This window comes from Panthera onca, chromosome B1, assembly GCF_046562875.1.
Source record: "Panthera onca isolate mPanOnc1 chromosome B1, mPanOnc1 haplotype 2, whole genome shotgun sequence".
Classification (NCBI taxonomy): domain Eukaryota; kingdom Metazoa; phylum Chordata; class Mammalia; order Carnivora; family Felidae; genus Panthera; species Panthera onca.
In genome coordinates, this window is record NC_138342.1 from 16,060 (window position 1) to 42,007 (window position 25,948).

A 25,948-nucleotide genomic window follows, 5' to 3' on the forward strand; every position below is an offset into this window, starting at 1 on the left:
GGACCGGGTGGACTTAACAGATATATTCAGAACATTTCATCCTAAAGCAACTGAATACACATTCTTCTCCAGTGCACATGGAACGTTCTCCAGAATAAATCACATACTGGGACACAAATCAGCCCTCAACAAGTACACAAAGATCAAGATCATACCTTGCATATTTTCAGGCCACAATGCTGTGAAACTTGAAATCAACCACAAGAAAAAATGTGGAGAGATAACAAATATTTGGAGACTAAAGACCATCCTATTAAAGAATAAATGGGCTAACCAAGTAGTTAAAGAGGAAACTAAAAAGTACATGGAAGCCAATGAAAATGATAACATCACAGCCAAAAAACTCTGGAACGCAGCAAAGGTGGTCATAAGAGGGGAGTATATAGCAATTCAGGCCTTCCTAAAGAAGGAAGAAAGATCTCAGATACACAACATAACCTTACACCTTAAAGAGCTGGAAAAAGAACAGCAAATAAAACCCAAAACCAGCAGAAGACAGGAAATAATAAAGATCAGAGCAGAAATCAATGCTATTGAAACCGAAAAAAACAAAAACAAAAAAAAAGTAGAACAGATCAATGAAATCAGAAGCTGGTTCTTTGAAAGAACTAACAAAATTGATAAACCTCTAGCCAGTTTAATCAAAAAGAAAAAGAAAAGGATCCAATTTAATAAAATCAAGAATGAAAGAGGAGAGATCACAACCAATACAGCAGAAAGGCAAACAAATACAAACAAGCAATTATATGCCACTAAAATGGGCAACCTGGAAGAAATGGACAATTCCTAGAAACATATAAACTACCAAAACTAAAACAGGAAGAAAGACAAAATTCGAACAGACCCATACCAGTAAATAAATCAAATTAGTAATCAAAAATCTCCCAAAAAACAAGAGTCCAGGGCCAGATGGCTTTCCAGGGGAATTCTACCAAGCACTTAAAAAGAGTTAACACCTATTATCCTGAAGATGTTCCAAAAAATAGAAATGCAAGGAAAAATTCCAAACTCTTTCTATGAAGCCAGCATTACCTTGATTCCAAAACCAGACAAAGACCCCGCTAAAAAGGAGAACTATAGACCAATTTCCCTGATGAACATGGATGCAAAAATCCTCAACAAGATACTAACCAGATCCAACTGGATCCAACAATACATTAAAAAAAAATTATTCACCACGACCAAGTGGGATTTATACCTGGAATGCAGGGCTGGTTCAATATCCGCAAAACAATCAATGTGATACATCACATCAATAAAAGAAAGGACAAGAACCACATGATCCTCTCAATAGATGCAGAGAAAGCATTTGACAAAATACAGCATCCTTTTTTGAAAAAAACCCTCAAGAAAGTAGGGATAGAAGGAGCATACCTCGAGATCACAAAAGCCATATATGAACAACCCAACACTAATATCATCCTCAATGGGGAAAAACTGACAGCTTTCCCCGTAAGGTCAGGAACAAGACAGAGATGTCCACCCTCACCACTGTTATTCAACATAGTATTGGAAGTCTTAGCCTCAGCAATCAGACAACACAAAGAAATAAAAGGCATCCAAATCAGCCAGGATGAGGTCAAACTTTCACTCTTCTCAGATGACATGATACTCTATATGGAAAACCCAAAAGATTCCGCCAAAAAACTGCTAGAACTTATCCATGAATTCAGCAAAGTCGCAGGATATAAAATCAATGCACAGATATCAGTGGCATTCCTATACACCCATAATGAAGCAACAGAAAGAGAAATCAAGGAATCGATCCCATTTACAATTGCGCCAAAAACCATTAAATACCTAGTAATAAATCTAACCAAAGCAGTGAAAAATCTATACACTGAAAACTATACAAAGCTTCTGAAAGAAATTGAAGAAGACACACACAAAAAAGGAAAAATATTCCATGCTCCTGGATAGGAAGAACAAATACTGTTAAAATGTCAATACTTCCCAAAGCAATCTATCTACACACTCAATGCAATCCCAATCAAAATAGCACCAGCATTCTTCACAGAGCTAGAACAAACAATCCTAAAATGTGTATGGAATCACAAAAGACCCCAAATAGCCAAAGCAATGTTGAAAAAGAAAACCAAAGCTGGAGGCATCACAATCCTGGACTTGTAGCCTGTACTACAAAGTTGTAGTCATCAAGACAGTATGGTACTGGCACAAGAACAGACACTCAGATCAATGGAATAGAATAGAGAACCCAGAAATGGACCCACAAATGGATGGCCAACTAATCTTTGAGAAAGCAGGAAAGAATATCCAATGGAATCAAGACAGTCTCTTCGGCAAGTGGTGCTGGGAAAACTGGACAGCGACATGCAGAAGAATGAACCTGGACCACTTTCTTACATCATAAATAAAAATAAACTCAAAATGGACAAAAGAACTAAACCTAAAACAGGAAGCCTTCAAAATCCTCGAGGAGAAAGCAGGCAACAACCTCCTTGACCTTGGCTGCAGCAACTTCTTACTTACTTACTCAACACATCTCTGGAGGCAAGGGAAACAAAAGCAAAAATGAACTATTGGGACCTCATCAAAATAAAAAGCTTCTGTACAGTGAGGGAGACAATCAGCAAAACTAAAAGGCAACCAATGGAATGGAGAAGATATTTGCAAACAACATCCCAGATAAAGGGTTAGTATCCAAAATCTATAAAGAACTTATGAAACTCAACACCCAAAAGCAAAAATGATCCAGTGAAGAAATGGGCAAAAGACATGAATACACACTTCTCCAAAGAAGACATCCAGATGGCCAACCGACATATGAAAAAATGCTCAACATCACTCATCATCAGGGAAATACAAATCAAAGCCACAATGAGATACCACCTCACACCTGTCAGAATGGCTAACATTAACAACTCAGGCAACAACAGATGTTGGCAAGGATGCGGAGAGAGAGGATCTCTTTTGCACTGCTGGTGGGAATGCAAACTGGTGCAGCCACTCTGAAAAACAGTATGGAGGTTCCTCAAAAATTTTAAAATAGAACTATCCTATGACCCAGGAATTGCACTACTAGGTATTTATCCAACGGATACAGGTATGCTGTTTTAAAGGGGCACATGCACCCCAATGTTTATAGCAGCACTATCAACAATAGCCAAACTATGGAAAGAGCCCAAATGTCCATCGATGGATGAATGGATAAAGAAGATGTGGTGCGCGCGCGCACACACACACACACACACACACACACACACACACTGGAGTATTACTCAGCAATCAAAAAGAGTGAAATCCTGCTATTTGCAACTACCTGGATGGAACTGGAGGGTATTATGCTAAACGAAATTAGTCAGAGAAAGACAAATATCATATGACTTCACTCATATGAGGACTTTAGGATAAAAACAGATAAACATAAGGGAAGGGAGGCAAAAATAACATAAAAACATGGAGGGGGACAAAACATAAGAGAATCTTAAATATGGAGAACAAAAAGGGTTGCTGGAGGGGTTGTGGGAGGGGGACGGGCTAAATGGGTAAGGGGTACTAGGAAATCTACTCCTGGAATTATTGTTGCACTACATGCTAACTAACTTGGATGTAAATTTAAAAATAAATACATTATTAAAAACAAAACAAAGAGCAGAGACCAAATGCAAGGACGGTAAGTAAATTATTGCTCAGTGAAGCAGTGAGAAGCTCAAGGGTTATTCCACAGCACAGAATCCACACTTGGCAGGCTTTTCAAGGCCACAGACCCTGGGCCTTGCATGCAGCTCTCTGAGACCATGCAGTCTCAGTGAGAAACTGCCTGCTGGGAGACACAGTCGCTCCTATATCCTTGATTCTTAGTGAGTATGCATGTCAAAGGTTTACATTACAACCAGGAGGCCAAAGGACTGCAGGACCAGTCTGCTGGTCCTTGTGGCCAGGGCCACATTCTATGTTTGGAGGATCATTACCTCTCTTGGCAGGCTAGGAGGCACTTGTCTCAACCACACAGATGTTGGGAATGGAAATATCCCAAAGGGCTGACAACACTGTCCATGGACCTGTAAAATTGCCAGGAGCACAGTCGGCTCAGTAATTGGCCATGCAGGTTGTGGAGACCCAGACTGGCCTGAGCCGGAGAACCACAGAATGCCTGCCTGGATGATTGGAGGCCAAGGGCTGTCTATCTGTGACCTGATTGTCTACTGCTGATCAGTGGGATAGGAGGAAGGATCCAGCTGGTGCCAGGAGATCCCCACCAACCCCCAAGAGGGCTGCACATGGGGGCTGAGAGGCCACTGCAACCAGACATGTGTATCCATACATGTCCACCGAGGGCCCTTGCCAGTCAGAGCTGTGCTGGAACCTGGGGCTGCCCAGGCAGAGTGGGGCCAGCAGCACCCTTCCCAGGAGGGTGGGTGGAAGGGACCCACACAAGTTCTGAGGCCATCCACAACTCTTGACTGGGGTTGAGTTGGATTTGATACAGTGGCCAGATAGATATTTCACTCTTCTTTTAGAGCCTAACACTGACAGGCAGAAAAGAATTGCTCTAGCTCAAACTCTAAGGCAAATGTCACCACAGGTGAGTTCTGTCCATTCTAGAGGTTCACAGAGATAGAGGAGAGATAGAAGATGAGGAAGAGGGTCACTTATACAAAAACCAAACCCTGACCCTGACCCTGGCCTTGATGCAGAACATGAACCTGACCCAGACCCAGACCCTGACCCCAACCTAGATCCTGAACCTGACCTCAAGCCTGACATTGACCCCAACCCATGACCCTAACCCTAATTCTAACCCTAACCCCAAGCCCTAACCAGTTCTTTTGAGATAGCAATACTGTTAATGAGACTTCTAAGTTCTGCTCTTTTGCAAAAAGTTCATCAGCTACTTCATGTTTATACTGGCACTGTATCTTCCCAAATGCACTTGGATAATTCTTTCAGTGTGTTCTTGCAGGCTTCACTATTCTGCTTTCATGGCTTCTTTAAGCAGAGATGTCCAGGAGGCATGCATGACTCTGGGTTTGCCTTTGTAGGGAGAACCTTTCTCCCCTAAGTCAGAATAAGCGCTGATAAATATTTCAGTTTGCTACTTTCAGAGTAGAGTCCTAGTCTAGAACTGCCATACAATTTTGAATTATGTTACTTGTTCTGTTTGTATAATGATTTTTAGTTTTCTATTTTGTACCCTGTCAAACTTCTCAAAAACAATGTACCAAATAAGGTGATGGCTGGCTCTACACTTCAAGATGATTTCCAGTGCTTATGATCTTGATAAATATGCACTATAGATGGGAAGTGCCTGAGCATTCTCCCTCCTGACCTTCCTTATTACTCAAATATGGCCTTAAGTGTTTTCCAACTACTATGCACTTTCCCTCTGATGTGTACAATATGACAACCAGAAAAAGTCCTTCCTGGAACTGAGGGACAAAACCACTAAATATGGAAAACCCTGACTCTCGATCAGCAATGCTTTCAAAGAAAGATCTTGATCAAAAGGGGGAAGTGTGAAAATCAATAAAAAATAAACCTCATTTAACTATAGACAACAAACTGAGGGTTGATGAAGGGGAGGAGAGGGGAGAGGAGGTGGGCAAAGGATGGGCTAAATGGGTGATGGTTATTTTTTTTTAATTTTTTTTTTAAGCTTATTTATTTTTGGGACAGAGAGAGACAGAGCATGAATGGGGGAGGGTCAGAGAGGGAAGGAGACACAGAATCTGAAACAGGCTCCAGGCTCCGAGCTGTCAGCACAGAGCCCAACGCGGGGCTCGAACTCAGGGACCGCGAGATCATGACCTGAGCTGAAGTCGGACGCTCAACCGACTGAGCCACCCGGGCGCCCCTAAGGGTGATGGTTATTAAGAAGGTCACTTGTTGGTATCAACACTGGGTGTTATATGTAAGTGACTAATCACTAAATTCTACTCCTTAAACCAATGTTACACTATGTTAACTAACTAGAATGTAAATAAAAAATTGATATTAAAAAAAAAAAAAAAAGGAAACCTTATTTAGAATGGAGTTGGAGGCCAGCAGGAGGAGCTCTCATGCCTTACAATACTACTTTAGCTATTACTTTCCTAAGGAGCAGTAGGAATGTTTCAACCTGACCTGGCAACACCTCAGCCAGTGAGAAACGACTACACTTCCCGCTCCCGGTTTACTCCAATGGACTTTCTGTTTACAACAGCCCCTCACAACGCCTGCCTTTCCTCTACAAAAGAGCCTCTTCTAGTGTTTTGGTCTACCTTGCTGGTCTTCCATTGCAATTCTCTGCTATTTCTGAATAAACCTATTTTGGCTGGTAAAATAACTGGCAGTTTTATTTTTAAAGTTAACACTTTATTTTGATTGATGTCTTTAAAAGCCTTATCTTCAAATACAATCACATTCTGAAGTACTAAGGGTTAGGACGTCAACATATAAATTTTTTGGAAGGACACAATTCAACCCATAACAAGGACCCTTGTAAGGGAGGAGGTGCTTTTTGTTCTTGTTTTCTTTGGTTTTTCTTAAAAGTCAACAAAGTGTAGAGATTCAAAGCACAGGTGAGTCAGACTGACAGCTCTAATTCTCGACTCTGTGGCTGTTTAGCTTTGTCACTTTAGACATGCTACTTCAAACATTTCTTTGTCTGCAATAAGAAACAATTGTTTGTGCAACAAGAACCAACTACTTTAAAGGGTTCTTGTGATGATCAAATGAAATAACTTCAACGCCTTGACCTAGTGCATGGCACGTGATCAACCAGATAAACCCCAGCTGTTGTGTAGCAGTTATTATTAACACTCATGGTGAATGAGCACTGGTGAGAAGGTGGTAGAAACCTACAGTCATCCGAGCTTGAGGTGACAGACTTGTTTTAGAGACATCGCATGTAATGCCTGGAGACGCAACCTGAAGTCCGCCTGGGGCATGGGAATGGGGTTTGGGTACATGCAACTTACCCAGGAAAGTTCTCGGAAGTGTTAGGGTGTGAGGAGAGCGGAAGAAGGCAACAGGGATGCAATCCCAGGAGCCGCAAGCACAGACTGCACCAGAGTTAACCTCCTCTGAGGCCAAGTGGCTGGACCTTGGCACTGCAACCTGTCAGTCATGGGCTCCGGCGTGTGCGGAGCGGTACCCTACGGGGAGCTCAGCAGCTCCCAGTAGCCTAGGGCGATTCCCCAGAGGAGGGGGCGGCTATGAGCTACTGGTCCCCAGCACACACAGAAGCCGAGGACAGAGGCACCGTCCAGTAAGGGGTCTGGAACGGCGCCTCAACAATGTCTTGGAGTGTAATTCGCACAGGGACACCCTAGTCCAGGAAGTCAGCTTGACCTTCTCTAGGTCACTTAGCGATGCAGCGGCGGCCCAACTTGAAGCCCAGCTCAGAGAAGGCGCCCGCCGCTCAGACCTGCCCAAGAAAGGTGAGGGTTCTGACAGCGAAGGCACTAGACTCAGGAGGCTGAGGTGACACATGCGAAAGCTCCCGGCAGGAGGAATGGCACACGTTCGGTTTTCCTACCCACGGGAAACACCCCCAACACCTCCAGCTGGAAAGCGGGGGCGGGGCCTCGCGGGCGGGAGGGAAGGCGCAAGCGCGCGCGCCGGAAGTGCTCGCAAGAGGACTCTGGGATTACCAGCACCCGGAAGCGTCCGTCTGTTTTGCATATTTCTGGCGCGCCGGCGGACGTGATGACGCCACGAGTCGCCGCCTGTTACGCGTGCCAGTTCAAGCTTGTTCAGGGGCTGCTCCCGGAAGCAGCCGGTGCCGAGGGAGAGTTGGGAGGGAGCTCGCAATTGTGAGGGGTGGGGGAGCACGGATCCTGGCCCTGCGGGTGGGCACGATGCGGCTGGGCTCCGGGACCTTTGCCGCCTGCTGCGTAGTGATCGAGGTGCTCGGGGTCGCGCTCTTCCTTCGGGGATTCTTCCCGGCTCCGGTTCGTTCCTCTTCTAGGACGGAGCACCAAGCAGAGCCCCCAGCGCCCGAACCCTCCACTGGTACGGACCCCTCCCCGGCCGTCTCCGCTCCCCTGGCCCCACTTTCTCCAGAGAACCCTCCTTCTGAGCCTCGCCTCTTGGACTTCTCGGGCTACCGGTGCTCGTCTCTTTCATTCTGGTCTCCACACCCAGGAGCCCCCTTTTTACCGCCCCAGCCTCTTTCTGTATCGTTTTGTGGCAACCACCGCTACTAGCCCGCCTCGAATCTCCTCCCTGGTCGCCGCAAAGAAAGCTATCCACACCCTGGTTCTTGCCTCCCCCCGGGTCTGCTCATCCAGCTAACACCCCCCGCCCCCTTCCCTGGACAGGCCTTTGGGTCACTCCCTTTTCTAGGCACGTTTTTTGGTTAATAAGACATAACAGGTAAGATACTTGCTGACCCCTCGCGTTTTCTTCTATGACATTCTTCTAAGAGGTTGGTGTTTGTTTGTTTTATTCTCCCCAGTAGCCCTCACCTACCCAGCAGTACAAAAGGCTCTCCCGCTTGGACCAGGGCCACACAATACCAGCCACTGACCATGTAAACACAATTTGTAAACGCTTCCCTATCTCCTACCTGCAGCACTGTTTTGAATCAGTCTCCCTAAAGGTCCAATTTTCAGGACCTTCACGGAGGGACTCCCCTTTTCCAGTATTCACCATGCAGAGGGCAATTTACTGCTTCATACTGGGGCTCTCTCAGTGTATTTGTCACCCCCCGCATTGTCTACCAGTAACAGGTCCTTTTCTTTGGATTGAGGTAGGTAGATATGACAATATCTACGGTGCAAAAGTAGATTACAAGCTGCTTGGATGCTAAGTACAGTTTAAAGTTCAATTTCCTTTTTTCTTTCAAACCTTTTTAGGAGCCAGTTCCAACTGGACCAAGCTCCCACCACCCCTCTTCAGTAAAGTTGTTATTATGCTGATAGATGCCTTGAGAGATGATTTTGTGTTTGGGTCAAAGGGTGTGAAATTTATGCCCTACACGACTTATCTCGTGGAAAAAGGAGCATCTCACGGTTTTGTGGCTGAAGCAAAGCCACCTACAGTTACTATGCCTCGAATCAAGGTAAATGGTTTGACTTTGTTATATACGGGTTGATCTTTGGGAGGTTTGAAGGGGCTGTACTCTTTTACTTGGAGTCCCAATTTTTACTAAGTAGAAGTTAGTTTGGTGTTGTCAACCTGGCTGGGACAATAAAATGCTGAAGAAGCCTCACAAGGTAGGCTAGAACTGAGACCTGTGATTTATGCCCCCTGTCAAGTAGCCAAAGTTCACACTTGTTGGAAAGCGTAAAGTATTTAGATCCAGATCATTCAGGTCAGCCGAATCCAAGAGCTAGTGTCCTCCTTGCTAACCTGGTCTCTAATTGTCAGTGGGTCACCTACATTCCAGAAAGGAGCCTTTAGGGTTAATCCAGTTCATTATGATTTTATAGATGAGAAAGCAAACTCAGATAAGTTCGATAACTCGTCAACGATTGTGGTATGCACAGTGATCAAACCTGCATGATCTGGCCGTTTCTAGTGTTTCTAGTGAATACCTGTTTCAGGTATTCAGCCTAGTGAGTGTGGCTTTAAAGCATATGGTGCTTTACCCAAGAACTAGGAGTTGAAAAAAAAAAAAAAAAATAGTACAGTTTTATTGATTGGCTCAAGAACTGTTTATTAAGCAACTACTATGTGTCAGTATTGTAATGGGTATGCATTTGGGAGAAAATAGTTATCTACCTTCATGGAGCTTTTAGTCACTTAGGAGAGACCTAGCCATTACACAAATGAGTAGACAAATTAATGTTCACTTTTAAAGTGTGATTAATGCATGATGAGAAAGAACAGGATGTGATGCTCATTGCTGGGTGGGTTAGGAGGAGCCCCAATTTAGATTGAGGGTCAGAAAAGCCTATCTGAAGAAATTACATTCAAGTTAAGCTGAGGATGAGTAAAGAGGAGGCAGCAGAAAGGGACAGAGGAGCTTAAAAGTTTGTGACTACGTTGCTAGCATGGTATAAAAGTCCTGGCTAAGCCTTACATCTATGGCTGATCATGTGACACATCAATATTTGATGAGACGGAGCCACTTCTTGACTCAAAGCTTGGGGCAGCATTTAGTAGGTACTCAGTAACTGTTTACTGGATGGATAAAACAGCCTGGGATTGTAAGGATTAAAACCACATCTTTCATTGGCTCTTTTTCTTGAGTTTCCCACTCTCTGCCACTTTTGGATGTAGTGTGTCCGTCATTAGGCAATATTTATTGAGCATCGTCTGTGTACCACACAGTTTTAGATAAGAGGGATTCAGTGAGGAACAAGACAGCAAGTGCCCTATCCTCATGGAGCTTAATTTCTGATTGAGGGGACAGAAAATATGTAAGTATACAAATAAATAATCAAAGTTTCAGAAAGTGATAAGTGCTATGGAAGAAATCAGGGAGGACAACATGATGGAGTGATGAGGAGCGGGAGGTGGGGAGCACCTTTAGTCAAGAAGCTCAGGAATGGTCTCTTAAGAGTACTCCTTCTGTTGAGCCCAGTCTTGTGAAAGCTGGAAGAAAAGCATTCAGACTCCTTACCATCAGGAGCACTGTCTTTATCTGTTCTATCAGAAGTATGGAAGGAACCCGTTCCTCCTTCGTTCTGGTAAGAAAAGTATTACTAGGAATCTGAGCAGGTGTGTAACAAAATGTGTAAATGGGTGTGCAGACCCGTATGGGGGCCGCTGTGGTTCTTAGGGCCTCCCGTCTCCAGCCCATTTGTGTCATTTCATGAAACCGGTGTTTTGTTTCATTTCGTCTGTTTTGTCTTCAGTCCTTTACAGGTTCTTGGTCCTCGTTCCTCATCAAGGAGGAGCTAGAACAGGAAGTCCATACTGGAGTTAGGGTTACACAGCTCTAGAATTTGGTAGGATTGGGTAGTGTTGGCTAAGGAGTGTGTCCCCTACCCTGCCTTCAGTTAGGGAAGGGACTTCAGTAATCTCAAAGTGTTGATGCAGTTGTCACAAAATGCTGACCTAAATGACTCCAGACTAATGCCCCTCATAGCGTTTTCTCGTGTTAACTAATATGTGACTGCTTTTCCTTTCTTCAGGGAATTTATAGTCACAATAAGGAACAGGTACTGAACAACTGACTGCAGTGAGCACAGAGCACAGGCATTTTCTCATGTGCTGTCACAACAGCCCCATGTTAGGCTTCGGGAGGCAGGTACTGCCATCTTCTCCATTTTCCAGATGAGGAAACAGGCTTGAAGTGGTAAAACCACACAGGTGACATCAGAAACCAAACCTAAGCCTATGTGTGTGTGGCTCCAGAGCCTCTGTTGGTCACAGTGAGTTTACACAGCAGTGCTGCCCAATAGAGTGACCAGGCCACATCCTCTTCCAGTAGTCTCTGCAGAGCCCTCCTTCAGTCTCAGAAGGCAAGAAACTACTATTCCCAAGGCCACAGCAACCACAGGAAGACCTCCAAGGTGATGTCAGGCTTGGGCTCTCACTTAGACTTCCCAGGGCTCTCAGCTGCCTGCATGCCTCCTGCAGGCATGCAGGAGGGTGAAGGGTACTAAATAGTCCCTGCCCTCCTTGAAAATGTCAGTGGAAACCCAGCCTAATATGAGAAGGAGGCAAGTGCCTTATAAAAGCCCCTGGGAAAAGAATGGACAGATTAGACCACGTGGAAACAGAAAACCTTTATGTGGTGGAAGACACTATAAACTAAGTCAACTGACAAATGATAAACTTGGAAAAATCATTTACAGCTGAGATCACAAACAAGATGTTAAGCCCGTGATGTGTAAAGAGAATCTGACGGAAAACAATCCAGTGGCAAAGGATATAAAGAACCCCACAAAGGAAGACATTGAAATGGCGAGTAAACATAGGAAAAGATGTCTTTACTAGTAATCAGGGCAAAGCAAACTAAATCAATCTGTAAACCCAGTTTTTGTCTATCACATTGTAAAACGTTAAAGATTGGTGATGACCTCTTCCTCACACGAAATGAGGTGGACAGGTACTCTCAACACTGAGCCAAGCCCTGCACTGCCTGTCCAAACAAAGCAGCTCGTGGTGCGCTGGCTTAAACTCTGGGTGCTAACCCAGGCCTTGAGGCTACATGGTCCTGTCCCTGTTTACCTGTCCACCCTCATCTGAGCTGCCTTCCCTCTTCCTGTGTCATTCATCCACAAGGATCCCCATAGCTCTCCGTACCCCAAGTGTGCTGCCCTCCTTCAACCTTGGGGCCTTCACAGATTGCGGTGCTCCCCCTTGGAAAGCCCCGCCTCACCTCCCTTCCCCTCCCCTAGACAACATGTCAGCCTTCAGATCTCAGCTCAGATGGCACTTCCATTGGAAGCTTTTTAAAATAAATGTCCATTAAAATGGTCTTGGTCCAAATACTGGATTGCTTTGTCGGTGCTAAAAAAGAAGAAGCAGCAGCAGCTGTGTGTTTTCTGGGGAAAGAAGTTCATGATATGTTAGCATTTGAAAAACAAAAGCAAGTTGTGGAATTATTTATATAGTTTGTTACCATTTTGGTAAAGAAAAATATGTACCTTTGTGATTGTACACATACAGGAAAAGGTACGGTATGATACTCGCCAAGAGTAACTGGTTACCTAGAAGCAGTAGGATTTCACGGAGGGGGAGAGGCTCACATTTTAAAAAATAATTTCATTGAGATAGAATTTTCATATGATGCAGCGCATACATTTTTATGTGCACAGTTTGGTGAGATTTAACAAATGTGGCATAGCCGTGCAACCACCACCACACTCTGGACTTTGATCCGCTACCCCAGGAGTGGTGGTTGTTGCTGTCATTTTGTTGGTTTGTTAGTGTAATCACTTGCCTAAACTCTTTCTGTAGAGTCTGTCTCCTCTGGAGTGCACAGTAACGGGTATGCTCATTTTTGTTTTAAATTCTTGTTTTTTATTTTTAAGCTGGTCTTCTGAAAGGTTACCCCTTGGTGAGCATAGTTAGTGGTTAGCCAATGATTGGTCAGAGGTTGTGCTTAAATACATTATGCAGTGGGCCTTCCACCCTTTCCAGGGCTCTGTGTATGGTTTGTTCTCACTGTTCAGGCACCTGGTAAGCCTGCCTTCTCACTTTCTGTGTGAGCAGTGCCTTTTGCTCAGGTGGAAGGAACCGGTAACTAGGCACTGTCTGATCTCTCCTGAGTGCACACTCAGCCCCGTGTGTGCATCCAGATTTCAGGAATATGTGGGAGCTTACAGAAATATGCTATAGCTGTCCTTTATATAATATATATTATAATTATATGTATTATATATAATTTATTGTCAAATTGGTTTCCATACAACACCCAGTGCTCATCCCAACAGGTGCCCTCCTCAATGCCCATCACCCACTTTCCCCTCTCCCCCACCCCCCATCAACCCTCAGTTTGTCCTCAATATTTAAGAGTCTCTTATGGTTTGCCTCCTTCCCTCTCTGTAACTCCCCCCACCCCCCTGCGTTCCACTGCCCCTTGGTCTTCTGTTAAGTTTCTCAGGATCCACATATGAGTGAAAACATATGGTATCTGTCTTTCTCTGCCTGACTTATTTCACTTAGCACAGTACCCTCCAGTTCCATCCACGTTGCTGCAAATGGCAGGATTTCATGCTTTCTCATTGCCAAGTAGTATTCCATTGTATATATAAACCACATCTTCTTTATCCATTCATCGCTTGATGGACATTTAGGCTCTTTCCATAATTTGGCTATTGTTGAAAGCACTGCTATAAACATTGGGGTGCATGTGCCCCTATGCCTCAGCACTCCTGCATCCCTTCCTAGTGGTGCTATTGCTGGGTGATAGGGTAGATCTATTTTTAATTTTTTGAAGAACCTCCATGCTGTTTTCCAGAGCACCTGTACTGGCTTGCATTCCCACTAAGAGTACAAGAGGGGTCCCATTTCTCCACATCTTTGCCAGCATCTATAGTCTCCTGATTTGTTCATTTTAGCCACTCTGACCAGTGTGAGGTGGTATCTCAGTGTGGCTTTGATTTGTATTTCCCTGATGAGTGATGTTGAGCATTGTTTCATGTGTCTGTTGGCCACCTGGATGTCTTCTTTGGAAAAGTGTTCATGTTTTCTGCCCATTTCTTCACTGGATTATTTTTCAGGAGTTGGGTGAGTCCTTTATACATTTTGGATACTAGCCTGATATGTCATTTGCAAATATCTTTTCCCATTCCCTCAGTTGCCTTTTGTTGATTGTTTCCTTTGCAGTGCCGAAGATTTTTATCTCGAGGTCCCAATAGTTCATTTTTGCTTTTAATCCCCTTGCTTTTGGAGACGTGTCGAGTAAGAAATAACTGCAGCTGAGGTCAAAGAGGTTGTTGCCTGTTTTCTCCTCTAGGGTTTTGATGGGTTCCTGTCTCACATTCAGGTCTTTCATCCATTTGGGGTTTATTTTTGTGTATGGTGTAAGAAAGTGGTCTGGTTTCATTCTTCTGCATGTTGCTGTGCAGTTCTTCCAGCACCATTTGCTAAACAGACTGTCTTTTTTCCATTGGATACTCTTTCCTGCTTTGTCAAAGGTTAGTTGGCCATACATTTGTGGGTCCAATTCTGGGTTCTCTATTCTATTCCATTGGTCTATGTGTCTGTTTTTGTGCCAGGACCATACTGTCTTGATGATTACAGCTTTGTAGTAGACGCTAAAATCTGGGATTGGGATGCCTCCCACTTTAGTTTTCTTCTTCAATATTACTTTGGCTATTCGGGGTCTTTTGTGGTTCCATACAAATTTTAGGGTTGTTTGTTCTAGCTTTGAGCAGAATGCCAGTGCAATTTTGATTGAGATTGCATTGAATGTGTAGATTGCTTTGGGTAGTATTGACATTTTAACAGTATTTATTCTTCCAATCCGTGAGCATGGAATGCTTTTCCATTCCTTTGTGTCTTCTTCAGTTTCCTTCATAAGCTTTCTATAGTTTTCAGCATACAGATTTTACATCTTTGGTTAGGTTTATTCCTAGGTATTTTATGATTCTTGGTGCAATTGTGAATGGGATCAGTTTCTTTATTTGTCTTTCTGTTGCTTTATTATTGGTGTACAAAAATGCAACTGATTTCTGTACTTAATTTTGTATCCTGTGACTTTGCTGAATTCATGTATCAGTTCTAGCAGACTTTTGGTGGAGTCTGTCGGGTTTTCCATGTAGAGTATCCATGTCATCTGCGAAAAGTGAAAGTTGGACTTCTTTGTCAATTTTGATGCCTTTTATTTCATTTTGTTGTCTGGTTGCTGATGCTAGAACTTCCAACACTATGTTAAACAACAGTGATGAGAGTGGACATCCCTGTCATGTTCCTGATCTCAGGGAGAAAGCTCTCAGTTTTTCCCCATTGAGGATGGTGTTAGCTGTGGGCTTTTCATAAATGGCTTTTATGATGTTTAAGTATGTTCCTTCTATCCCAACTTTCTCGAGGGTTTTTACTAAGAAGAGACGCTGTATTTTGTCAAATGCTTTCTCTCCATCTATTGACAGGATCATATGGTTCTTATCTTTTCTTTTATCAATGTGATGTATTACATTGATTGATTTGTGAATGTTGAACCAGCCCTGCAGCCCAGGAATGAATCCCACTTGATCATGGTGAATAATTCTTTTCATATGCTGTTGAATTCAATTTGCTAGTATCTTGTTGGGAATTTTTGCATCCATATTCATCAGGGATATTGGCCTGTAGTTCTCTTTTTTTGCTGGGTCTCTGTCTGGTTTGTGAATCAAAGTAATGCTGGCTTCATAGAATGAGTCCGGAAGTTTTCCTTCCCTTTCTATTTTTTAGAACAGCTTGAGAAGGATAGGTATTATCTCTGCTTTAAATGTCTGGTTGAATTCCCCAGGGAAGCCATCTGGTCCTGGACTCTTATTTGTTGGGAGATTTTTGATAACTGATTGAATTTCTTCACTACTTGTGGATCTGTTCAAATCTTCTATTTCTTCCCGTTTGAGTTTTGGAAGAGTGTGGGTGTCTAGGAATTTGTCCATTTCTCCCAGGTTGTCCAGTTTGTTGGCATATAATTTTTCATAGTAGGCCCTGATAATTGCTTATATTACAGAGGGATTGGTTGTAATAAATCCATTTTCATTTGTGATTTTATCTATTTGGGTCCTTTTTTCTTTTTGAGAAGCTTGGCTAGAGGTTTATCAATTTTGTTTACTTTTTCAAAAAAAAACAACTCTTAGTTTCATTGATCTGCTCTACTGTTTTTTTGTTTTTGTTTTTGTTTTTGTTTTTAGATTCTATATTGTTTATTTCTGCTCTGGTCTTCATTATTTCTCTTCTGCTGGGTTTGGGATTTCTTTGCTGTTCTGCTTCTAGTTCCTTTAGGTGTGCTGTTAGATTTTGTTTGGGGATTTTTTCTTGTTCCTTGAGATAGGCCTGGATTACCATGTATTTTCCTCGTAGGACTGCCTTTGCTGCATCCCAAAGGGTTTGGATTGTCATGTGTTCATTTTCATTTGTTTCCGTATATTTTTTAATTTCTTCTCTAATTGCCTGGCTGACCCATTGGTTCTTTAGTAGGATGTTCTTTAACCTCTATGCATTTGGAGGTTTTCCAAACTTTTTCCTGTGGTTGATTTCAAGTTTCATAGCATTGTGACCCAGATGTGACTTTTTTTTTTTTCAACGTTTTTTTGTTTTTTTTTTTTTGTTTTTTTTTTTTGTTTTTATTTTTGGGACAGAGAGAGACAGAGCATGAACGGGGGAGGGGCAGAGAGAGAGGGAGACACAGAACTGGAAGCAGGCTCCAGGCTCTGAGCCATCAGCCCAGAGCCCAACGCGGGGCTCGAACTCACGGTCCGTGAGATCGTGACCGGAGCTGAAGTCGGACGCTCAACCGACTGACCCACCCAGGCGCCCCCAGATGTGACTTTTAAATGTTAGGCCTTTCTCTTACCAGAAACAGCACTGACCCCTCAGGCAGCTGTAAGGTTGGCCTTCCTTGCTTCCAACATATCCCTGGCATGGGACTTCTCTGAGCAGCTCCAGGTCAGACGGATCCCCATGGCTGCTATATTGCAGGGGTAGGAGAAGGGGAGCAGGCTATGTTAAACAGCACAGGGACTCACAGCTCTTCCTGAGATTCAGTAGTTTGTCTTAGATAAGAACTTCTCAATTTGTTTTATATCCTTGATGAGCTTTCAAAGTCTGGAAATGGTTGCTTTTGGCAGTTTGGTCCCATTTATCATTGCTCTTATGGGAGGAGATATGCCAAGCTCCTCTGGCATTCCAGAAGTCAGGTTAATCCATATTTGCATTTTTAGCTGTTAAAGAAGTCCTGGAAAACTTAGTATGCCTGTTGGCACTGTCCAGATTTCTGTTTATTTCAGTACATAGGTCCCTGGGTGCCAGTATCATGGGTTGTTGGATAACTCCAGATCATAGGAGACACATGACCTGTTACAATGGCCTCTTAGACTCTATGCTAAAATGAGGGAGGTTGTTGACATAACTCTACATCAGAAAGGTATTGGCAATATGTCACGCCTACCCTTTCTTCCCAGAAATTTCAGTAGGGGGTGTGTGTGTGTGTGTGTGTGTGTGTGTGTGTGTGTGTGTGGAGCAGGGGTGTCCCACCAGCAACCTGGGCCCGTTAACGATGGGAATTCCTGAGAGTTTTTGCTTAGAGACTGCTTTCCTCCCAGGTGTGTGTGAGAAGCTGTTCATCCACTCAAGGTGGACATTAGAATTGCTGTGTTGTAAGATCAGTACATGGAGTTTGCTCATCACACAGAGCAGATTTGAAGCTTAGGTGAGGACCTGACAGGTGGTTGAGTAAACAGATTTGTGTTTTCGATGCATAACACACTTTGCCATCTGCTTCAGTTGCTGTAACTCACGGCTTTCCTGTCCACCACTGTCATCCAGCTGCCCGCAGCCTCCTCCATCCTCCCATTGGCTGAAATACAACAAAGTCTTTGTGATCAGGTTTGCTAGCTTTGCCAGAACGTATGTGCAGCTTTCCCCTTTGTCTTAACACTGACCCACCCTCCAGTATTGAGGATGCCCTAGTTTTATGCTTTCCTCTTTCATCCATAAAATGATTTTTGGCACCCCTTCCCTCGCTGTGCTTTGGATTCCATGGTCTAAGTTCTCAAATGTTTCCTCCTGCAGGCACTGATGACAGGGAGCCTCCCTGGCTTCATCGATGTTGTCAGGAACCTCAATTCCCCTGCACTGCTGGAAGACAATGTGATCACACAGGCAAAAGCAGCTGGGAAAAGAATGATCTTTTATGGAGATGAAACATGGGTGAAATTATTCCCACAGCATTTTGTGGAATATGATGGAACAACCTCATTTTTTGTGTCAGATTATACAGAGGTCAGGTTTTCAAATAAGAAAATTTTGTCATGATAGATGGAGTCTGATATACTCTTAGAGGCAACATCGTTTTGTATGTGGCTTTTATTAGTATATTGGGAGTCGTATGGAGAGGTTGTAAAAATTGTCCATTCATTCACATAATCAGTTACGGCCCAGGGACATGAACCCTGATGCAGTTGTGATCAAAATTCTCTTGGAACAGCCAAGCGCTGTTGATGGGGGTACAGAGGATCAGGGCCAGCCAGCAAGGAGCCATTTAAGCTGAGTTTTGAGAAGTGAGTAGGGACTTCCCAAGTGGACAGAATGGCGGGCGCAGCATCTGTACAGGGCAGAGCCTGAGGACTCCGTCGCCTCTCTGGGATCTTTGAGGATGTTCTCCTGTTAGTGTGGTGGCATCCCCAGTGGAGAGGTGGGAGGACAGATGGTGAGCTGGGCGGAGCCTGGTCCTGAGGGGCATTTCCCTGTGCTGGGAGTGCAGTCTCCAACAAGAAAGAGGGCATGATTAGTCCCGTAGTTAGAACGCTGACCCTGGCTGAGACCCTGGATGTCTCAATCAGTTGAGCATCTGACTCTTTATTTCAGCTCAGGTCATGGTCCCAGGCTGGTGGGATTGAGCCCGCGTCAGGCTCTGTGCTGAGTGTGGAACCTCCTTGAGATTCTCCCACCCTCCCTTTCTCCCTCTGCCCCTCTCTGCCCACTCGTGTGCTCTCTCTCTCTAAAATCAATCAATCAATCAATCAATCAATCAATCAATTTAAAGACAGTTGACCCTGGTCAACTCCAGAGGGAGTCCCCATAGACTAGAGGCACACGCACAGCAGCTCAATTTGCTGGGCCTCGTGGAGCATCTGCAGTCTTGCTTAGGTTGATATCCTTTCCTGAAGTTGACGTCTGTAGATGAAGCAGTTACTGAGTTTTCTCGTCCTCTGTCTCATCAATTAGAGACCCTTCCCTTTGTAGTGACTTTCCAGTGGGAGGGAGGTGGGCCAGCTGAGTGGTCAGGACTGACCAGGCTCCCGGCTCTCAGTGGCTGCTCTACTAGTTGCCGAAAGCTGTGTCTTTCCTCCCAGAGCAGCCTTCTCATAGGACACTCAGCTTCAGCCCAGAGGTCACCTGAACTCTGGCACCTGTGTGACCTGGCTATCTGCTTAGTGTCAGTTAACTCCCAGCATGGATCCTGCAGAGTTTTTTTTAGAATAATACTTCTCATTGAAATTATCTGTATAACATGTTCTATCTGTAACTTAGAAATGTGAAACAGTATTAGTAAAAGCTTAATCTAATGCTAATATTTATTTATTTTTATTTTTTTAATGTTTATTTATTTTTGAGAGAGACAGAGACAGAATGTGAGTGGGTTAGGGGCAGAGAGAGAGGGAGACACAGAATCCGAAGCAGGATCCAGGCCCCGAGCTGTCAGCACAGAGCCTGACACGGGGCTCGAACTCACGAACTGTGAGATCATGACCTGGCTCCAGGCCCCGAGCTGTCAGCACAGAGCCTGACGCGGGGCTCGAACTCACGAACTGTGAGATCATGACCTGAGCCGAAGTCAGACGCTCAACCGACTGAGCCACCCAGGCACCCCTTGTTTAATTTTTTTATGACAGCTTTTTCTGTTTGTTTATTACGGTTTTTTGCTCTTTTCAGACTCTTAGTCCTGTTACCTAAAATAAATGCTTAGGTTTTAAAAGGACTGTATCACTTTCTCTTGGAGAGTGAAGATCAAGGGAAACGAGGAGTTATTCATACTTACTTTTCCCCCTTTACAGGTGGATGATAATGTTACAAGGCATTTGGATAAAGTATTAAAAAGAGGGGATTGGGATGTGTTAATCCTCCACTACCTTGGGCTGGACCACATCGGCCACATTTCCGGGCCCAGCAGCCCCCTGATCGGGCACAAACTCAGCGAGATGGACAACATCCTGATGAAGATCCACACCTCGCTGCTGTCCGAGGTGAGGCTCACTGTGGAGCGCCGTGGAGTGCTAGAGTCACTGTGCCAGCGTCTCCTAGGAGAAACCAAGTTCCTGAAGTGGACTTGGGACCTACGTGAATGCCACGCCCACCATCATTCAGTTCACCTGTAAGCACAGAGCACAGGCTCAGCCTCCAGCAGCTCTGGTTTTGTCTACCACTCACCCACTTAAGCAGCTACTAGTTCCAGAATGCCTTTTATATCATTGTTCCTGTCTGGGCATGTGTGGAGCTTATACTCTTGCCAGGAAGGACAAACAAGGGGCATAATAAATGAATACATAAGTATACTGGAAAGTGATTAGTGCCAGAGGAGAGCATAGGGCAAGAGGTGGGAACAGCATCTGAGAGAGAAGCTGTGATTTTAAACCGTGAGATGAAAGCAGCTGTCCTTCAGGACGTGTGAGATGTGAGTGGAGCCTTGAAAGGAGAGAGGGGCGGATCCGCCATCTGTGAGGGTGCGTTCCAGGTGAAGAGGCAGTAGCGGTAAGGCAGAGCCTGCTGGGCAAATCCGAGAACAGCAAAGGCCCTTTGCTGGAACGCTGGGGCTAAGGGGCAGCCCCGTTTGACACACAGGAGACAGGCCTGACAAGGAGGGCACCTTGGCTCTCGCAGCTCGGCAATGGCAGACAGAAACCAAGCTCAAATCCTCTGCCTTCGGAGGCCCTAAATGTACCCCTCCTGGGCTCTGTGACCTCCAAGTGATTCTGTTTGTTTTATTTATGGTACTCTTTGACTTTAACCCTTTGATCTTGTAAGCTCATAGGTTAAAAAAAAGTCTAACACGTTTAGAAAGAGCTACTATTTATAGAGTACAGCTAAAATCTAAAGTTTTTCCTTAACAAGAGCATGCGTTCTCCTCAGTCTGAATGCAACTGAAATATTTTTCCTTTGCATTGTAGGAAAGAGAGAATCTTTCACCCAATTTGCTGGTTCTTTGTGGTGATCATGGAATGTCGGAAACAGGAAGTCACGGGGCCTCTTCCATGGAGGAAGTTAACACCCCCCTGATCTTAATCAGTTCTGCATTTGAAAGGAAGCCTGGTGAGGATTTAGGAATGTTTACTATTCTCCTTTTTTTTTTTAATGTCTATTTTTAAGAGAGTGAACACGTGTGCACGGCAGGAGGGGGGAGGGCAGAGGATCCAAGCAGGCTCCATGCTGACAGCAGAGAGCCCGATGCGGGGCTTGAACTCATGAACCATGAGCTCATGACCTGAGCTGAAGTTGGACACTTAACTGACTGAGCCACCCAGGCACCCCGGGATGTTTACTGTTTTAAAACGGTATTTTACGTAACTTCTTTCTATAGTCTGATTTTAAATTTAAAAATCAATTTTGGGAAGCTGGGTGTGTCTGAAATACCCTGAGCAATGTGAAGATGAGAAGTAGTGGGACAGGGTGCAGCCAGGGTTTGGAGTTTACATTTCTCACCCCAATTCTTATAATGCAGACATTTCTTGTGGAAATTTTGTTGTATGAATGTCACTGCCTGAATATCTGGAGGTGCTAATAAAAATTACCAGCAGCTTGGAGACATCTGAACACATATATGAACTAAAAGAAAGAGACGTTAGTAATTAAAATTTTTATAAACTATCCATCTTTGGAAACTATTAAGGGTCAGAGCAGGACTACCTGAGGGCCCATCTTTCAGCATTAAGACACCCAACTCTCCACCCCAAACACACACGGGCAGCTCTGACCCATGCAGGCCGGCCTGCTTCACAGCTATCTGCCCTCCCTCACCCTGCACTTGAGGCTGGCCTCTGCCTCCTCGCTTTACCACACGCTCACCTTCGCCCACCAGTTATCTCTGAGTTGAACACTCTGGCTTCCTTTCACGCAATCCTTCCATACCATTTGGCACTTCTGACTCCTAGTTCTGGGACCTCCCATGTGTCTGGTTTTCCTCCTAACTCTCACTTTGGTGTCTAGTCAGCTGTCTTTCTTCTCTGGTCTCCAGTCTCCAGACTGTCTACTCAGCTGCCTGTCTGACACCTCCACTTGGGTCTCCCACAGGTAGAGAAATATGACAGCTTCACATCCTAATCTGCCCTCTCATGTTGCTCTGCCAGCAAATGGCACCTTCGTGTGATTCTTCCAATCGGAAACCTAGGTGTCTCTCTTCACCCTCCTTCTCCCTTGCTCCCCACATTCCAGACCATCCCCGATCTCCCGTACATAAAACCTTTCAGTAGCTAAACTTTGGGTCAGGTAAGTCCTACATGAGGTTTCTTTCCTACCAAACAGCTTCATCCTGAGCCATATTCATCACTATTCACTATGTCCTGTCCTCTGCCCTTCCCATGGGTCCTCCAAGTGGCAAGCTCTTCCCCACATGCCCCCGACTCTGTCGCCACATCAGATCCTGTCATCCTTGGTTTCATCTGACGTCAGTTGCTCATCCACGAGACCAAATTGCCTTCCCTCTGTTCATTTTTCACAGCATTCTGTGCATCCTTCCATCATTCTTTGCTTAGATTGTAGTTAAAGACTTAGATGTGACGCGTGTAATATCTGCCTCCTCTCTGCACTTCAGCTATAGTCGGGCATGACCTAGTCTATTTTGTTCATTGGTACATGCCTGCCTTGGGCCTAAACATTGCCTGGTATATGATCAGTGCCAAAAAGAATTGTTGAATGAATGAATCTTCCACTTGCTTGAGGATTGGTTGGGGCAGAACTCCACTGACTTCCTTCTGTCTTTTAATAGTGCTTTCTCCCCTCGGACATCTGACCCCCTAAAATATAAGTCCTTGGCTCTTGTGACCTGGGCCTTTCCATTCTAGGTGTCTTGCCTGCCTTCCAGTGAAGGCTCTACTCACCAGAGCACCAACTTCCTACACCTGACTTTCCCACACTGTGTACCCAAAGCAGGGTCCTGTGTGGCTCCCCTACCTGAGCGAGAGCCCATGCCAGAAACAGTCTTTCCACTCATCCATCCAGTGGAGGTACGCTGAGTACCTGTGGTGGGCCAGGCACTGCGCCGGACACTGTGGGCAGCCTTCACCCTCAGGGGCCTCGTAGTGTGGGGAGGAAGAGAGACAACCAAGTGGGTGGTTTTTATTGTGCGTTGTTAGGTTATTGTTGAACTATAGCGTTGAAGTTTCGTCTTCAAGGTGGGCATTTAAGAATCTCCTTGGGAGGCCTGGCTACGTCTTCAGAGCCAGGAGCAGCCAGGGCAGCTGCATGCGCGGATGCCTGACAACTGACCACAGTGCCAACGGTGGGTGGGTTCCAAGCTTTTTGTTATCTGTACATTTGTTTCCGGAATGGTTGTGTTCGGTAGTCTCATTATGCTGATTTTATGAGCCAGGACTGCGCTGTATCTAGTTCGCTCAGAGTCAGTATTAATTTTAGGACAGTGCATGTCCAGTCCCCCTGCCCCCAGCACTGCCCTTACACAACCGCTGATCTTTTTTCCACCTCTATAGATTTGTCTCTTCTGGACATTCATGTACATGGACCCCGTAGTACCGGGCCCTGTGTGAGTGGCTGTTGATTACTGAGCATGATGTTTTCAAGGTTCTTCCACAGTTGTATCGGGTGTCAGGACTTCACTCCTCTGTTTGGCTACATTGTTGTGCAGATAGACCACATTGTGTATCCACGCATTAGCTGATAGATACATGGGTTGTTTCCACTTCTCAGCTGTTAGAAATAATGTTACTGTAAACATTTGGAAAGAAGTTGCGTGCACAGATGTTTTCATATGGTGTTGTTTTCTTTTGCCAATACAGCTTTGCCCCATGTCCCTCCTCTGTGCTGTTATTGTCAAGTACGTTATATTTTTACATGTTACAAACTGAAGACCTAACTGTATATGTGTTTTATATAATAGTTTTTTAATTCAGTAAGAAGGTAAATATGTTTTTATGTGTTCTATAATTGTATAATTACTTTTACTGATGCTCTTTGCTTCTTTTATGGATCAGAATTAACCATGGAGTCACTTGCTTTCAGCCTAAAGAACTTCCTTTAGTATTTCTTATAATCCAGGTTTGCTAGCAATTAATAGTTTCTTTTTTATTTTGTTTTTTGTTGTTGTTGTTGTTGTTGTTGTTGTTGTTGTTGTTGTTGTTTTTACCCTGGGTGTCTTTATGTTGCCTTCATTTTTGAAAGATAGTTTTGCTGGATGTAAGACTCTTAGCTGACCATTCTTTTCTCTTCCAGTGCTTTGGATATGCTATCCCACTGCCTTCTGGCCTCCACAGTTTTGGATGACACATCATCCCAGTCTACCTGGGCTTCCCTTCTCGTCTTTCAGAATTTTTTTTTTTTAATTTTTTTAATGCTTAGCTATTTTTGAGGGAGGGAGGGAGGGAGAGAGAGAGCGCGCGAGCAGGGGAGGGGCAGAGAGAGAGGGAGACAGAGGATCCAAAGCAGGCTCCATGCTGACAGCAGAGAGCCCAATGTGGGGTTCGAACTCACAAACCATGAGATTATGACCTGAGCTTAAGTCGAACGCTTAACCGACTGAGCCACCCAGCGCCTCCAGCTCTTGTATTATGCTATGCATGTTTTGTGTTTATCCAACTTGGAGTCCGTTGAGGCTTTTGGATGTGTAGATGAATAGTTCTCATCAAATTTGGGAATTTTTCTGTTTTTCAGATTGTATATTTTTTTATCAATTTGACTTTAAATTTGGTGATTCTTCTGCCAGTTCAAAATCTGCTATTCAGCTATGGTGAATTTTTCGTTTCAGTTACTGCGTTTTTCATTTTCACACTTTCCATTTGGTTCTTTTCTTTATAATTTCTGTTTCTTTGTTGATAATCACTATGTGATGACAACATTGTCATCAGACCTTCCTTTACTTGTTTATGCATAGTTTCCTGGAGCTCTTTGTGCATATTTACTGTGGCTGCTGAAAAGACAGTCTGTTACCTCTAGCATCTGGGCCCTTCCCTGGGAGGTTCTGTTGCTTTCCCTTCTGAGTTTTACTTTCCTGTTTCTTTGCATAATTACTCACAGTTTTCAATGAAAACTGAACATCTCAAATAATCTATTGTAGCAACTCTGGATGCTGCAGGTCTGCCCACCCCCCAGCCCAGGCCTGTCTTCATTGTCGTTTCCTTGTTTATTTACTGAGTGCCGTGGCTTGACCATTTCAGTGAGGTCATCTCCCACAGCGTGAAGTCTGCTGTTGCTCCTGTGCGGGGACAGCAGCGCTGGGGTGACCGCAGACTCAGTGGCTCTCTGTTGCTGTCACACCCAGCTGTCAGGCTCCACTCACTGCCAGCTGACTGCCTTATTTTCAACAGTTTGTGATAAATGTGCTTCACAATCTGATCTCATATTTGAGCCCCTTTGAAGGGTTCTTTCTGAGGCCGTTCTCTGAGGCGGTTCTGAGCCTTCTTGCTGTCTTCTCCCCAGGCCCTCCTCTCTGAGCACTTAGCTGGCCTGTGGTTTAGCTTGTGGCTGTCACGAAGCTACCAGTCTCCTCTCAGCTGCCCACCTCCAAAATCTCCATTGTTTTAAAGAGCATTCCTAGGTGTGAATTCACCACCTTCTATTCCAAACAAAGTCAGTTCTTTTGTGGGGAGTTTTGCTCTGTTTTGTGGCCTGCCCTGGGCGGTTTCTCTGAGCCACAGTTTCTAGTTATGGGTGGTAACAACAGTCCCCTTCTCTTGGGGGCTCTGTGTAGTCGCCTCTGGTCTTTCTGCTAGCCTATTCTGGG

The 25,948-nt window shown here is 44.5% G+C and overlaps 1 protein-coding gene across 10 annotated transcripts in view; it reads left to right on the plus strand.

Annotated features, from left to right (window-relative positions):
* Positions 1-7,662: 7,662 nt before the first annotated feature.
* PIGG (phosphatidylinositol glycan anchor biosynthesis class G (EMM blood group)) overlaps positions 7,663-25,948 on the plus strand; it is a 56,076-nt gene continuing 37,790 nt past the window's right edge. For 2 of the 10 annotated variants that reach the window (XM_060655608.3, XM_060655603.3), the window contains exons 1-5: positions 7,665-7,956; positions 8,802-9,007; positions 18,073-18,282; positions 20,058-20,246; positions 21,168-21,309. In XM_060655608.3, coding sequence (XP_060511591.1) covers positions 7,803-7,956; positions 8,802-9,007; positions 18,073-18,282; positions 20,058-20,246; positions 21,168-21,309 — 901 coding nt within the window. In that variant the 5' untranslated portion in view covers positions 7,665-7,802. The other 8 variants (XM_060655606.3, XM_060655609.3, XM_060655604.2 and 5 more) reach the window with 8 other exon arrangements.